This window comes from Anarhichas minor, unplaced genomic scaffold, assembly GCF_050575085.1.
Source record: "Anarhichas minor isolate MPS153535 unplaced genomic scaffold, ASM5057508v1 ptg000026l, whole genome shotgun sequence".
NCBI lineage: Eukaryota > Metazoa > Chordata > Actinopteri > Perciformes > Anarhichadidae > Anarhichas > Anarhichas minor.
Window position 1 is genome coordinate 568,762 of NW_027466472.1, and position 13,739 is coordinate 582,500.

The following is a 13,739-nucleotide window of genomic DNA, read 5'->3' on the forward strand; positions in this document are numbered from 1 at the left end:
AGATACAAATATCCATATGTAGATTTATCGTACGATAAGTCGTAACGTAAAATTGATCGAGATAATTTGCACGATAAATGATTGATCATGTCCATATATCTTATGATAAGTCGATAACAGCGACGGGCCTGTTTGTCCCTTAACCATATCCAGCTGAGCTCTGTGATTGGCTCCCGGAGACAGTCAGGACCTTCGTGTGTATAGTGTTTCTCTGTCCTCTTTTCCTTAGCTTGTGTTCTCTCTCTGGACTGTTCCTATCAATAAAACATGGCTTCATTTTCTTATCGCCTGCTGTTGTTGTATTCTCATCCTTGTGCCGAGCTCAGAATCGGAAACTATGTTGTGTGTGAAATTCATGACCTTAGTTCTGGTGTACGGTACTTGAAAATTATTTTACGATACCCAAGTCCAGGAGCGTCATTATAGTCACTCGTTATCTCCTGGGTCATCTATCGGTCTATATGTCCATAAATGTGCATGTTGAATATATTCTTTTTTTTTTTTTGTAAATTGTGTTTATTCTCAAAAGCAGAGTACACAGTTATACATTGCACATGTCATTTTCTCTCCCCCCCCCCCCCCCAACATTCCCCCAACACAGAACAAATCACACTGCTTCAATTGTCAAAAAGCACATTACAGTATTAGTAGCTCAAGTATACACAAAAGTAAAAATGGTGTAGGAGGGTATTACAGACAAACAGAAACCAGTAATGAGTTTCTGGAAATTGGGAGTTATTGCTATTCTTAATTTCTACGACAATGTCAGATGGTTTATGAATCTAATAAGAGAGTCTTCAATTTATCAAAGTATCGTATGATCGGACCCCAAGTAGTTTCGAATTTCTCAGGCTGTCGCCGCAGCGAGAACTTAATTTTCTCCAATTTTAAAGAGAACACCAGGTCCTTTAACCACATGGAGGAACTGGGAGGACGAGGTGACTTCCAGTCCAATAGAATTCTCCTTCGTGCCAAGAGGGTTGAGAAAGCAATTATGTTTTTGTGTTGCTTCATTAACGTCTGTCCTCCACTCCCATGAACACCAAAGATGCACATCCAGGCGTTGGGTAAAATATTCAGATTAAGGGACTGTGATAGAACTTTGAATATTGTCTCCCAGTAATTTGCCAGTTGGGGGCAGAACCAAAACATGTGAGTAAGATCTGCTGGTGAGTTGTGACATCTATTGCAGTTATCCTTTACATTGGAGTAAATTTTTGAAAGTTTAAAGTTAGAGTAGTGCAGGCGATGCAGTACCTTGAATTGTAGTACATTTAACCGTGCACACGAAGAGCTGTTATTGACTCTAATTAGGGCCTGGTTCCAAAATGAGTCTGGTATGTTCATGGCAAGTTCTTTTTCCCAGTCTACTTTGATTTTGACAATGTTAGTCACAGTAATTGAGTTAATTGTTTGATATATTCGGGATATAAATCCTTTTTCCTCTGGTGGTGTGCATGTTGAATATATTCAGTTGCTATCTCAAACTGGTGATAAGTTCCTCCCTCCTCCAGCCTACCCTTTGAAGAACTTCTGCAAGACTCCATTGCTTAACCAAACCAGGTCAAGGACACAGGTGGTACTTATCTCCCACCTTTATCTCGCCTGTTATTTAAGTCATTAAACAAGGTCACTCCACATTTGAGGCTTATTTATGGTTCTCGTCTTGGCAAAAACTGTCACTTGTTAATTGCAGATTTGTCAGTTAGTCATTGACCTGTGTTGCTCCTTCCATGTTACATATTTAAAGTGGAATTCTTGTCTCATGGCCTTGTAACAAGGAACATTTTTATGCATCTTGCTTCATAGTCCCTCCTGGGTCTTCCAGCGACTGGTGCCCTTCATATCGATGCTGAATATTACTCATCACCCCCTTGCCCCCTCGCCTTTTGCCCCGGCGGCCGGGACAATGAGTGCGGGACAACCCGTTCATCTGGGATCAATTAACCCAGGCAGGCATGCTCAGCTGAACACCCGTTTCTGACTGCGCTCAACATAATGATAGGCTTTCAAGCAGTAATGCCTTTGTTCTGGATGGGTCAGTTTTGTTTTCTTCCTTTTGCTCAGATGCGAGTTCGACGGGGTTGCATCTGAGAAGGTCTATTTCTGCCCTCTTGTTTTCGGGTCTTTTTGAGTTTCCTTTGCGTTTGAAGTCCTCCTTACTTAATTAAGACTTAGGGTTGGCGATCATGAATGCGGCCAAGAATGCCATGCAGAATGGCATCTTGGGTAAAACGGCGGTTGGCATTTGATGTCGGAAACCCCAAATCGCTCCCCAAATGCTTCCCTTCTTGATTTTTCCTCTGGTTGTGTTCATTCCTTTCCTACTCCCACATTGGACTTGGAATTGTCGAGGTATTTTGAGGCTCGTCCGCAAATTCATCCTTTCTACCGAGCAGGGTTTGGTATGGAGGAATGGGTTCCGATTGGAACCAGATTAATCAAGTGTTTGGATTCTCTTCTCAGCTTTTTGATCTCGCTTGTCTATTCCTTAAAGTAAAGTTTGCTCCAACTGTGTTTTGGTTCTACGGGGTCACAGACGTTTTGTACACCTGCCTTGTGTTGAGCTAGTCTCAAAAGTACGGCTGAACTTTGCACAAAGGCACCGATGATTGAGCAGAATGCAATCGTTGCATGAAATAACTTCATGCACGGGTGGAAGTCTGTCTAAGACGATGATTTCATGCAGAATTGAATGTCACAAATTGGAAACAGGATTCAGTGAGAACCAGAATTGATGAGCACAATCCATAATATCTAAACTTTATCCAATACTAGGAATGGCCGCTGCTGACTCCAGCATTTTAAACTCAAGAGTTTTGTGCCAACTCATAACTCCCTGACGGACGCTGGGACAACCCTCCTTCCTTTGCTCGCTTGCCCCGTTCCGGAAAAGTCCATCATCTCTTTCCTGGTTCGTTTAAGCCCCCTGTTCCAAGCAGAGATCCTTTGATAAGCCTGAGTCAGTGGGGATCTTTTTTAACCGCTCTGCAGAGGTGAACACTCGGGTCAAGTGCTCATCTTAGAACGGCCCCTTATGTGGGGTTTTTTCTACACAAAGACAGAAATTTTTCATGAATGAACTTTCATAAAGAATGTTGGAGGCACATCGCTCACTTCTGATATGCAGAAATCAACATTTTCACAATAAGAGACGAACTGACGCGCTTGTATGATGCAGAATGACAAAGCATTTCAAGCTCAGCGGTCGGGTTCACGCAGCCTTTTTATGGCCAACGTGTGAAAGGCAGATGGTCACTTACTTTGCTTTCTAATATAAAATCTTGTCAGCCCAACTATGTTGCAGTAATCATAAGCATTCTCTAACGCTAACATGAGGCGAACACATCCCGTGTGATCTGTAAAGGCCCTGGTAAGCTTCAAATAAACAAGGTCGTACCAAGTGTTGTCTGAAGGCAGAAGTTTGGCCTAAAGCCTGCTGTCACAGAGAGGGGAGGGGTCGGGGGATGGAGAATGACTTGTGGAAAGACATTCATGTTGATTCATTGAATTATACACACAGTAAGAGACAGAATAGAGCTTCAGGGAGACGTTCAAACCCTCTCTACATGGCCAATGAAAATGAATATTCCACTAATAATCCCGTTTACATGCAGCCGTGCAGATTCCGATTAACATTTAATGACCCCATGCCGCATCCTCACCACCGGGGCCAGTGAATCTCATGTTGACGCAATTCTCGACTGTTTGGCGGGTCGATGCCCTAACGTAAAAGTTGCCCCCCGGGATCCGCTTGTGCCGTTTTGCTTCTTTGCATCAAGTTCCTGGCTGACTTGTTGGACCGTGTGAACTCAGCCTCCCTCTTTCATTTCTATCAACCACCCTCTTGAAAAGGTCTGCGTTGAGATATTTGCGCTCATCCAAAAACCTGTTGATATCCGACTTCTTCCTAATGTTTAAAAGTAGGTTTGTTTCTCCTTCCGACCAGAAATGCAGGCTTTTCTTTTTGGACATCTCTACTTCAGATTTGCAAACTTTTGCCTAGTTGGTTTGTGTACAACAGAGCTGGTCGTAAACGGGAAAGAGGCAGTGTGTCTTAAAAGCCCCAATTGAGATGCATGTTCTTAATGAGCTGTATATGGCCAAAGAATGCTCCTAAACCCCGAATAATACCGGTCAGATCCCACATGTTTTAATCGGAAATATTGTTATATTCTGAAGAATAGTGGAATATGAGTATGCGTAGTCAATGTTAGCATTTAATAAAGTCACCATGTCAGAGCTGAAACCAGACTGCTGGGCTTTTATTGACCCTAATGTCACAATTGGCAAAGCTGAACGAATACCAAGCATGTGTGATACGGACCGTACTTGCACAACACAGGGTTGCGTTGCACTTAAAACGTCAGCAGTCGACCTTTTCACAGCATGGCTGCGACGAGGCCTCGTCAAACATGTGTTCTGACAGTTTGACTTGAACCCATCCCTTCTGTGAATTAATACTCGACCTTTACTCGGGTAAATGTCCTAAATCCTCTGTTCTGACTGACAGTCCTGCAAATGAAAAACCCGTACCGCCGTCAGTCAACCTGCTGCGAACGTTGAACCCAATAAAACAGCAGTGAACTATGAGATTTATGGTTTCCACAAACTGTTTTTACGCGTGTGTGTTGGGCTAAAAATTGCCAGCAGTCCTCTTGTTTGTGTGCATGGCATCACTCACGGTTTAATCAAAACACTTGTCCATAGGGGCCACGGTCCAACTAAAGTATACGCCTGCTTCCAGCGTTTTTATCCTGACACGCACAGGAAACTCAGTGACCCTGGACATGTGATTATTGAAAGGGAAACAGCGGTGTACCTTTTTGCTTTGCTGTGTAAACACAACCATGCCGGGCTTTAAGTAAAAAGAAGAGCACCATTGTTGTGACATGGACATGGACATCGTGCATGACAAGGTCATAGCCCAACCCCATTCATAAAGGGTGAAAGTCTCCGTTTATACCATGCAGCTTCGTAGCTATTTTTCGATTTTGTCTTAGTTCTGAGGTCAGAAGTCCACACAAGTATTAGTCACATTTAGGCAACTTCATCTCGGTTTGTCGTCCTTTTTTTAGTCATCAAAAACAAAGAAAAGTTATTTACCTTGAATACATAGAACCAAGCATTCTATGAATCCTTCCATTTTCAGAGTTAAAGATTCAATGTTTTATTTTTAAGTCCTTTTTGTCGTTAACGATATTATACGATCAGTTTTTGTTTGAAATCTGCTTATCTCGTCAACGTCTTGTGTTCGTCATAGAAGTAAAGCTGCTCACTAGTTTCTTCAACACAATTTGCTCACAATCGTCGTTATTCATTACATGCTAACATGCTAAGAGTCAAAACTGAAGTAACGTTCTCAAAACTCTTCACACAGAAACAGAAGTTTGTTGACCAAACTCTGCATTTTGTGTAAATACAATAAAAAAATTAAAAAAAAACGATTCATTCAATGATCACATTTTCCAAAGATCCATGAACTCTGTTCTAGTTCGTACTCCACCAACCGCAAACCACTTTATATTTGCAGCACATTTTTCAATTGTCAACACACACGGTTTTCAAAACCGAATGATGGTAAATGTCATGCATTTCTGCAGTTTCTGTATTGAAATATATAAAATTAACTAATAATCGTTCCACAGCTGATTAAAACCTCAGCTGAAAGCCTACCCAGGGTTCCTGTTGTTAGTCTCGTTACCAAACGGACGGCTTTACAATGATTTAGTTTGAAAACATGAATCAAGTTGGTCGGGACAGACGAGTGGAAGGGAGAGAGACTGTGTGGAGGACAAAGGAGAGGAAGACCAAGAGCGGTGGTCTCTGATGAGATAAGAGACACAATGATTGAGCTTGTTGTAAACCACGGACTCCTTTTGAGAGAAGTGGAATTTCAGGAATTTTGTCTTTTGTTTCAAGTAAATCACTATATGAAAAGATATAAAAAAATAAAGCATACTGTTGCAAATTAATGCATTTCGGATTAATTATTGTTACGTCTACTTTAGTACAGTCATTAAAGTAAAAAGGTGTTGTTCCTCTTCTATAGTGAAATACTGATGTATGTGAAACTCAGGTGGCAAACTCCGGTTCTGCAGAGTGAAGCCGATGCGTAAGTTTGTTAAAACCTGCATTCTCTCTAGGGGGCGGCGACTCTGCTTGTATAGAGTCTATGAGAAAATGACTCTAAAGAAAAGATTTGGAAGCTTGTGCGTCATAAGATTTATAAATGAGAAAACATCGTCGCTGAGACGTGTAAGTGCAGCTAAAACATGACTGCCTATTCTTCTCCCCGTGTCCCCTTCAGCTGCACCACAGGGTCACGGCTGTAATCTAGTTCAGATATACTGTGTGCAATGTTTTGTCACAATCTGTTTTTACAGCACTGATTAAATAGAAGGTGTTGCATGAATTCAGAATGGCACACATTAAATTTGTGTGTTGTTTTTAGAAATGTGTCTGCAGACAAAGGAGGTGCAGAACAGTGCGAGCTGATACAGACCCTCAGGCTGCAGGAGGCTCTGCGGTTACTTGGTTGTTTTTAATACTAATAGCCAACTTTTGGGCATCAGCAAATTCAAAATCAGCCTCGCTGACCCCGATTGACCCGGTGAGGCGGGTTTGCTGTCTCGTTAAAGGCAACCAAGAGGAAATCGGTATCGCCCCCCCCCCACCTTTCCTGTCCACCACCCAGGAGCATCATGGGAAACGGGGGAGCCGGTGTCTGGGCAGCGTACAAAACTTCCTGTCTCATGTATCGCTGACTTGACGTCTTTTTGTGTGTGTGTGTTTTAAGAATATGTATGTTTGTGAGAATTGGGGTTGTTATGTCACAGTTAAGTGTGTGTGTGTGTGTGTGTGTGTGTGTGTGTGTGTGTGTGTGTGTGTGTGTGTGTGTGTGTGTGTGTGTGTGTGTGTGTGTGTGTGTGTGTGTGTGTGTGTGTGTGTGTGTGTGTGTGTGTGTGTGTGTGTGTGTGTGTTTCCCTAAAGTAAAAAAAATACATCTTTTATCTTTTTCAATTTATTCTCTTACTGACCTCTGACCTTAAGGATTGTCCAGAAGTCCTCCCAGGCGGCAACCTCCGGTTCTGCCGAGTGAAGTCGGTGCAGAAGTTTCTTAAAGCTGCATTCTCTCTAGTGTCCATCAGGGGGCGACTCCTCTGGTTGTATAGAAGTCTATGAGAAAATGACTCTACTTCTCTCTTGATTTATTACCTCAGTAAACATTGTAAACATGAGTTTATGGTCTCAATCTCTAGTTTCAAGTCTTCTTCAATACAGCATGATGTTCACTTAGTAAATTATGGTCCATTTAGAGTCAAACAGACCATAAAGCAGGGGATGATTTAGGGGCGGGGCTACCTTGTGATTGACAGGTCTCTACCAGAGATACGGTGTCTCTACGTCACTCCTCCACAGTCCAAATATGGTCACTTCCTGTTCATTGGTTGCAAAAAAACAAGATGGTGACGGCGAAATTGCCAAACTCAAAGCTTCAAAACATCCACAAACCAACGGGTGACGTCATGATGACTACGTCCACTTCTTATATAAAGTGTATTTGATTAGAGAAGAAGCTGCAGAGCCAGTGATATGTTTGATGCACTTTTTGGAAATGTGTGTGTGTGTGTGTGTGTGTGTGTTCATCGAGTACTCGTGCTAACGACGCTCACTGTTTCTGCTCTCCAGATGTATGGGCGCTACACCCAGGAGCTCGGGGTGTACGCCAAAGAGGAGGCGGCTCGGCTGAGGGAGAGCGGGCAGCGGCGATCGGTCAGCGAGCGAAGCCGGGCCCTGGACCTGCTGGAGTACGACAAGGGGCGCTGTGCCAAGTGTCGCAGTAAGTTTCACCACCAACACTCAGCGGACAAACGGTCTAAGAGATTCCCTTTGAATCGGGGAACTGTCGGGGAAATCCCCCTGATCACGCACGATGTCGTCATGTTAACTTCCCTAATGTTCCCGTACTTTGACTGAATGAATCCGGGTCCGATTGCCTCAACTAAGGCGTTGTTACAGACCTGGATGTCATCAGAAGATGATCAGAAGACTTATTAACCCTTCGTCTTATGAACAGAAGGCAGTCTCATCATTTATTAAAGAAATAACCAAATATTGCTCATCTGGTGCGGCTGAGATTATTTTAGTGCTTTAATTAAATCTCTTTATTATTCATGATTATGCTCAAATAAAGCCACGTGAACCCTTCGCGGTTGGTTATGAACCATACATTGAAATGCCTCGAATCTGCAGGATTAAACTTTTTCCAGACAGTTTGTGTTTTAATAAATGAAGAAATTTGGGTCATATTTTCACCTTCTGATCAGAAACGTTCCTATTATGCATATGCTTAGACACATTGCTGTGTAACAGCCCCTCACACACTCTCTGAACTCAGTACCTCAGCACTAGACTCTCACCACACCTCTCTGTATGTGGCAACAACACCTGTGGAGCGGCTGGAGCTGGCCTCAGTTTCAAAGGAAACGTTGCATGAACAAGCTTTTTCTGCCTTTCAGTTTAGAACAGAGCGTCATCACATTATCTCCAGTATCATCAAATGTCACTGAACATCACGTGTACTGCACCGGTCCACTGATTGGACAGATGCTCGGGACGATTTCCCTGGAGCCCCTCTGATGGGACCAAATGACTCGCTCCACAGCTACAGTGGTAGTTTTAAAGGATTAGATGGTACACCATATAAAATACATAGTGACGGTATACCCTCCATATAGCAGCCTGAACCACCTGAAGCATCGCTGCCCAGAAACAGGGAAACATGAATTGAAATGTAATTCCGGAGGCTGGTCTCAAACAGCGCTCTGTCTTCGGGAGCGTTGATCGTGTCGGGCAGTGAGACGGAGAAGAAGAAGAAATGCTGCATTGCTGAACAATCGTCACAACAAACACTCTGTGAATGAATGCCAGCGTTTAGGTGCACGGGTGGATACATGTGAACTCCACCCCCCTCCACCTTTCTCTCTGCACTGTTGGTGGTGATGATAATAATTGTGTGTGTGTGTGAGGCAGATGATAATGAGATTAGATTGTGTAGAGGACACACAGCAGGATAAAAACTGTAAAACACAAGTAGAGTGCGTGTGTGTATGTGGGGTGGGTCCGTCCGTCCGTCCCCCCCCCCCCCCGGTTGGGACTAAAAGTCTACTGTCACACTTTTCTCTTTTCCCTGTTTTTAACTCTATAATTATTGTGAGAGAAGAGAGCAAATGTAAACGGTGAGCACCTTGTTGTTTTCTTTGAAAGGGGAAGTGCAGAGAGTTTACACGTGGAACTCTGTTTCCCGGGTGTTGAGAACCTGTGTGAAGGCCTTTAATGGCCTCATGTGATGTCACGTGAGTCATAAGACTACGAGTCAAAATAATGGAAAAAAGAAAACATTTGGAGGTGTGGAGATAGAAAGAAGTGACCTCACCAGTTCGCCTTCTCCTCATTTCTGCTAGAGATGTGAGTTGCATTGTGGGTAACGTAGGCACCAGGATGCATGGAATAAAAAAAGAGAATATCTCTGATTCTGCGAAATCAATTTTCATATATATCTATATATTTTTAAACCGTCCATCAGTAGTGTGACAGTGTTCTAGGAGTGTGATGCTGAATATGTGGAGTACACAAAGAACATCAGCACCAAAGAAGAGTGAAGCTAAAGAACAAGAATAGAACCCCCGCAATCTGGACCGCTGCAAAGATTTGTCATCACAAGGACATACGTGACTTTAGCACATTTACCCCGAGACGGATCGGATTCATTTTTCATAAAAGTCTTAACTTAGCAACATTTATGAAGGTACAAGCAGTGAAATAATATCTATTTGTGGCATCTGAAATGCAACATCTGGCTACCATAGGGCTGCAAATTGGTGTTGAGAACATCTCTAAGTGTTTGGAAAACTGTCATATTTGCCCTTTGACCCCGTGGGTACAGTTTTGCTCACCTGGCATTTCCCCCTGCAACAGATTCAAGTCACTGCTGAAGTGCCGTTGAGCACGTTTGTCACATTTCTCCCTATGCAACTGCCCGTTCTGTGTAAACGGAGCGCCCTCTGTTGGCGAGAAGTGCTTATTGCACCCAGCTCTGATGGACACTAGTTAGTCCTAAATTGTGTGTGTGTGTGTGTGTGTGTGTGTGTGTGTGTGTGTGTGTGTGTGTGTGTGTGTGTGTGTGTGTGTGTGTGTGTGTGTGTGTGTGTGTGTGTGTGTGTGTGTGTGTCCTCTACTCTCATCTCAGTGATGAGCTCTGCTGTTGTTTCACTGGCAGCTGATGAGTCAGCTTCCCATCCTCCTCTTCCTCCTCCTCACCCTCCCTCTTTGTGAGCATCAGGACACCAAAAACCGTGAAGAATTGAATAGATTTGTCCCTCAGCAGGTTTCAAGCAGAGGAGATTTGATCTGGATTGCACTGCGGCCACACACACACACACACACACACACACACTCTCTCACACACACTTTCATTCAAACACACACACGGAGTGGAGTAAAGGCGTAAAACAAGAGGCGACTGGCTGAAAATATATGTAAATACAAAGCGACACACACACACACTTCATTGCTGCTGAGGGTTATGACTGCAGCTGCTGCTCCTTTCTCACTTATACACACACACTCTCGATCGCACAGTATTCGCCTGCTTAGATCCGCACAATCCCTCTTTATTATTCGCTCACACAGATACTGTTTTGTTATTTTATACTCTTGCACACACACACACACACTTTGCTTTTCATTTGCTGGTGTTTAATGATGCTGAATTGTGCAGCCGGCAGCAGAATCTCTCCAGCCTATATCGTCGGCACTCTCTGGCCCTGAAGGAGCTGTCATGCTTTCAGCTGTGTGTTAACCGTGTGTGTGTGTGTGTGTGTGTGTGTGTGTGTGTGTGTGTGTGTGTGTGTGTGTGTGTGTGTGTGTGTGTGTGTGTTGATTGTTTGCTTGCCGTTACGACTCCTCCAACAGTCCCGGCAGCTCCAGGCGTTGTGCACGGGGAAATTGAATGACAGCTTGAACAACAGGTAGCGTCTCTGTTATTGTGGCCCGAAATGTGTCGCAGACGGAAAGTGTTTCAGTCGCAAGATGCTGCTGGCAGTTCACTGTACTGTAGAGCCTGTTCAAAAATATATATGAGATAACAGTCATGTAGGTGCATTGAAAAGCTCTTTCCACATCAAAACTTGTCACACACAGTAGCAAAAACTGTAATTCTGTATGTTTGAAGTTTTTAAGAACGTTGGATGAAAGGACATCAGAAAAAATAAACTTTAAGCAAGAGTGGCAGTATTAGCTCAGTGAGAGTAAAGTTTTTAATCGTGCTTTGTCTTATTTTGAAAGACAAGAATCAAGGGCAGGACTTCTTCAGTCCGATGGATGAATGTAGTTCTGCCACTTCACTTGTTCGTACTGTGTTCTTTGTAAAGTAGGACTTTACTGGCTATAACCTTCTGTTCCCTCATCTACCTCCGAGGTCTCTGACGTGTCTGCAGCTTGAACACTGCAGTGCTGGAGCCCCCCCCAAAAAACAAACCCACCTTTAAGAATGTATTCATTTAATTTTTTAGCTTTTAACTGGTGACTTTTAAAGCTTGACCGGTTCTGCCCCTATATAGCGATATACTGCTCATCTATCATTCCCCTACGAGGCAGAGCCCAGTCGTGCATCATCAGCCGGGGCACCTTTGACCTTTCCCTCTGTGGAAAAGCTGAGTGGACTTTTTTTATTTTTTTGGTAAGGAACTGTACATTTGAGTCAGAATCTCCTTAGTCCTGAATCACCATTTAAACACAGACAGTTATGGTGTTCTGGTAATCCTGAAGGTAATTCCAATAAATTGCTTTACCTTCAGTTCTCTACCTGCAGTTACTGTGTCAGCTGCTGCACCGTTTGGACTGAATTCAGAAAGTTTCTCCTGGTCTCATAATATATTAATTATAGTGTTAATTAGAAAATAGTTTATTTGTTTTAACTGAAATATATTCTGAGTTTGGTTAAGAACAGGCGGCAACCTCCAGTTCTGAAAAGCGAAAGTTCCTTAAACCTGCATTCTCTCTAGTGTCCACCAGGGGGCGACTCCTCTGGTTGTATAGAAGTCTCTGAGAAAATGACTCTACTTCTCTCTTGATTTATTACCTCAGTAAACATTGTAAACATGAGTTTATGGTCTCAATCTCTAGTTTCAAGTCTTCTTCAATACAGCATGATGTTCATTTAGTACATTATGGTCCATTTAGAGTCAAACAGACCATAAAGCAGGGGATGCTTTAGGGGCGGGGCTACACGGTGATTGACAGGTCTCTACCAGAGACGTCTACATCACTCCTCCATTGTCTTAAAATGGTGCAAAAAGGGGAAGGCCATAATCCAAGATGGCGACCGCCAAAATGCTGAACTTTTAGGCTTCATAACATCAGTCCACAGACCAAAGGGTGACATCATGATGACTACGCCCACTTGTTATACGCAGTCTATGCTTCAAAGTTAAAGGTTAACCTCCAACAAGCAATTGTTCCTCCAATTGGGAACACTTTGACTAATTAGATCTCATGATAGGTGTGTTGGTAAAACACATGTAAACAGAGCACATAGAGTAATCACACCAAGTACAAAGTCCCCAAATCTGTCTAAGATTATGTTAATCCTACTGTAACTGATTTAAAGTGATTGTTCAACTGACTTGTTCATGTTCTCCAGGTTTGTGATCTGATAAATTGTATGGAGGTGATTAATTAGCCAATAAAAGATGGATCATATAATCTCAACAAGCAATCTGAAGGATACAAATACCAGAGAAGACAGAATGCTCCGCTCCATGTTCTTTAAAAGTCATGTGAGGTGCATTTCTGTTCATACGGGACTCCCTGCTGTGACTGGCCGTGTTGAAAGAGCATTTTATTTGCGTTGGCATCTACAATGTTGCGTCTTTCACCAGAACAGACGAATGGTGTGAGTGACCAGTTGACATTGCTATTTGTAGAGCTCCGTACTGCTGCTAAAAATATCCAAAATTTAAGAAGAGTTGCCAACTGTTTTCAGTGGTGAATATGTCCACTCTTCAGGGGACACTTTGATCGCAGAAACGTCAGATGGGTGGATTGCTGGGACCTGCTGGGTCGGATCAACTGTCACTGGAAGAAGCAGTCAGAGCTTTAACTAAATTAAAAGTACCAGTGGTATTAGTCAGTAGTAGTTTTGTGAGAGACGGGCCACAGATTAAATATTGTTGTGTTGGACATATAAATAGTTTTGTATGTAAAACCTTGATCTGCAAAGTAACTACGACTGTCAAATAAATAGCATAAAGTAGCATAACATTGATATACTCAAGTAGAGTTCAAAGTACTGAAGTAAATGACTTAAATAAATGTACTATAGTCCCATTCCACCACTGCCGGTCTTTCGTACATTAAATAGTTTCTTCTGTCCACTCGGTGTCCCGTTAGTGTAAAAGTTGTACCACATAATTATCCATTTTGAATCTGGTTCACGGAGGAAACACTTTAGTGAATCCCGTTTATACATCAGGGTTTGATCGGCTGCACATGCAGGGAGCAAAACATTCTGTCCTCATAAGAGAAAATGTCTGTTCACGCCCACGATGCCTCCGTTTGAGAGCCGTGAACTGGAGAACAAGTGGCACGAGAATGAACATGCGGTGTTTTCACTGACGGTTGACTGATCAGCCACCCAGCACTGTCCTGTTGTTGTGTCATCTGGCCAGCAGGGA

General features: G+C 43.0%; 1 protein-coding gene across 3 annotated transcripts in view; it reads left to right on the top strand.

The window, feature by feature from the left end:
- The first annotated feature begins 7,692 nt into the window (after positions 1-7,692).
- The window catches only part of LOC142959627 (chloride channel protein 2-like), a 78,089-nt gene continuing 72,042 nt past the window's right edge, over positions 7,693-13,739 (top strand). For all 3 annotated transcript variants that reach the window (XM_076100996.1, XM_076100998.1, XM_076100999.1), the window contains exon 1: positions 7,693-7,843. In XM_076100996.1, the coding sequence (XP_075957111.1) occupies positions 7,693-7,843 (151 nt within the window). The remainder of the gene's footprint in view (positions 7,844-13,739) is intronic.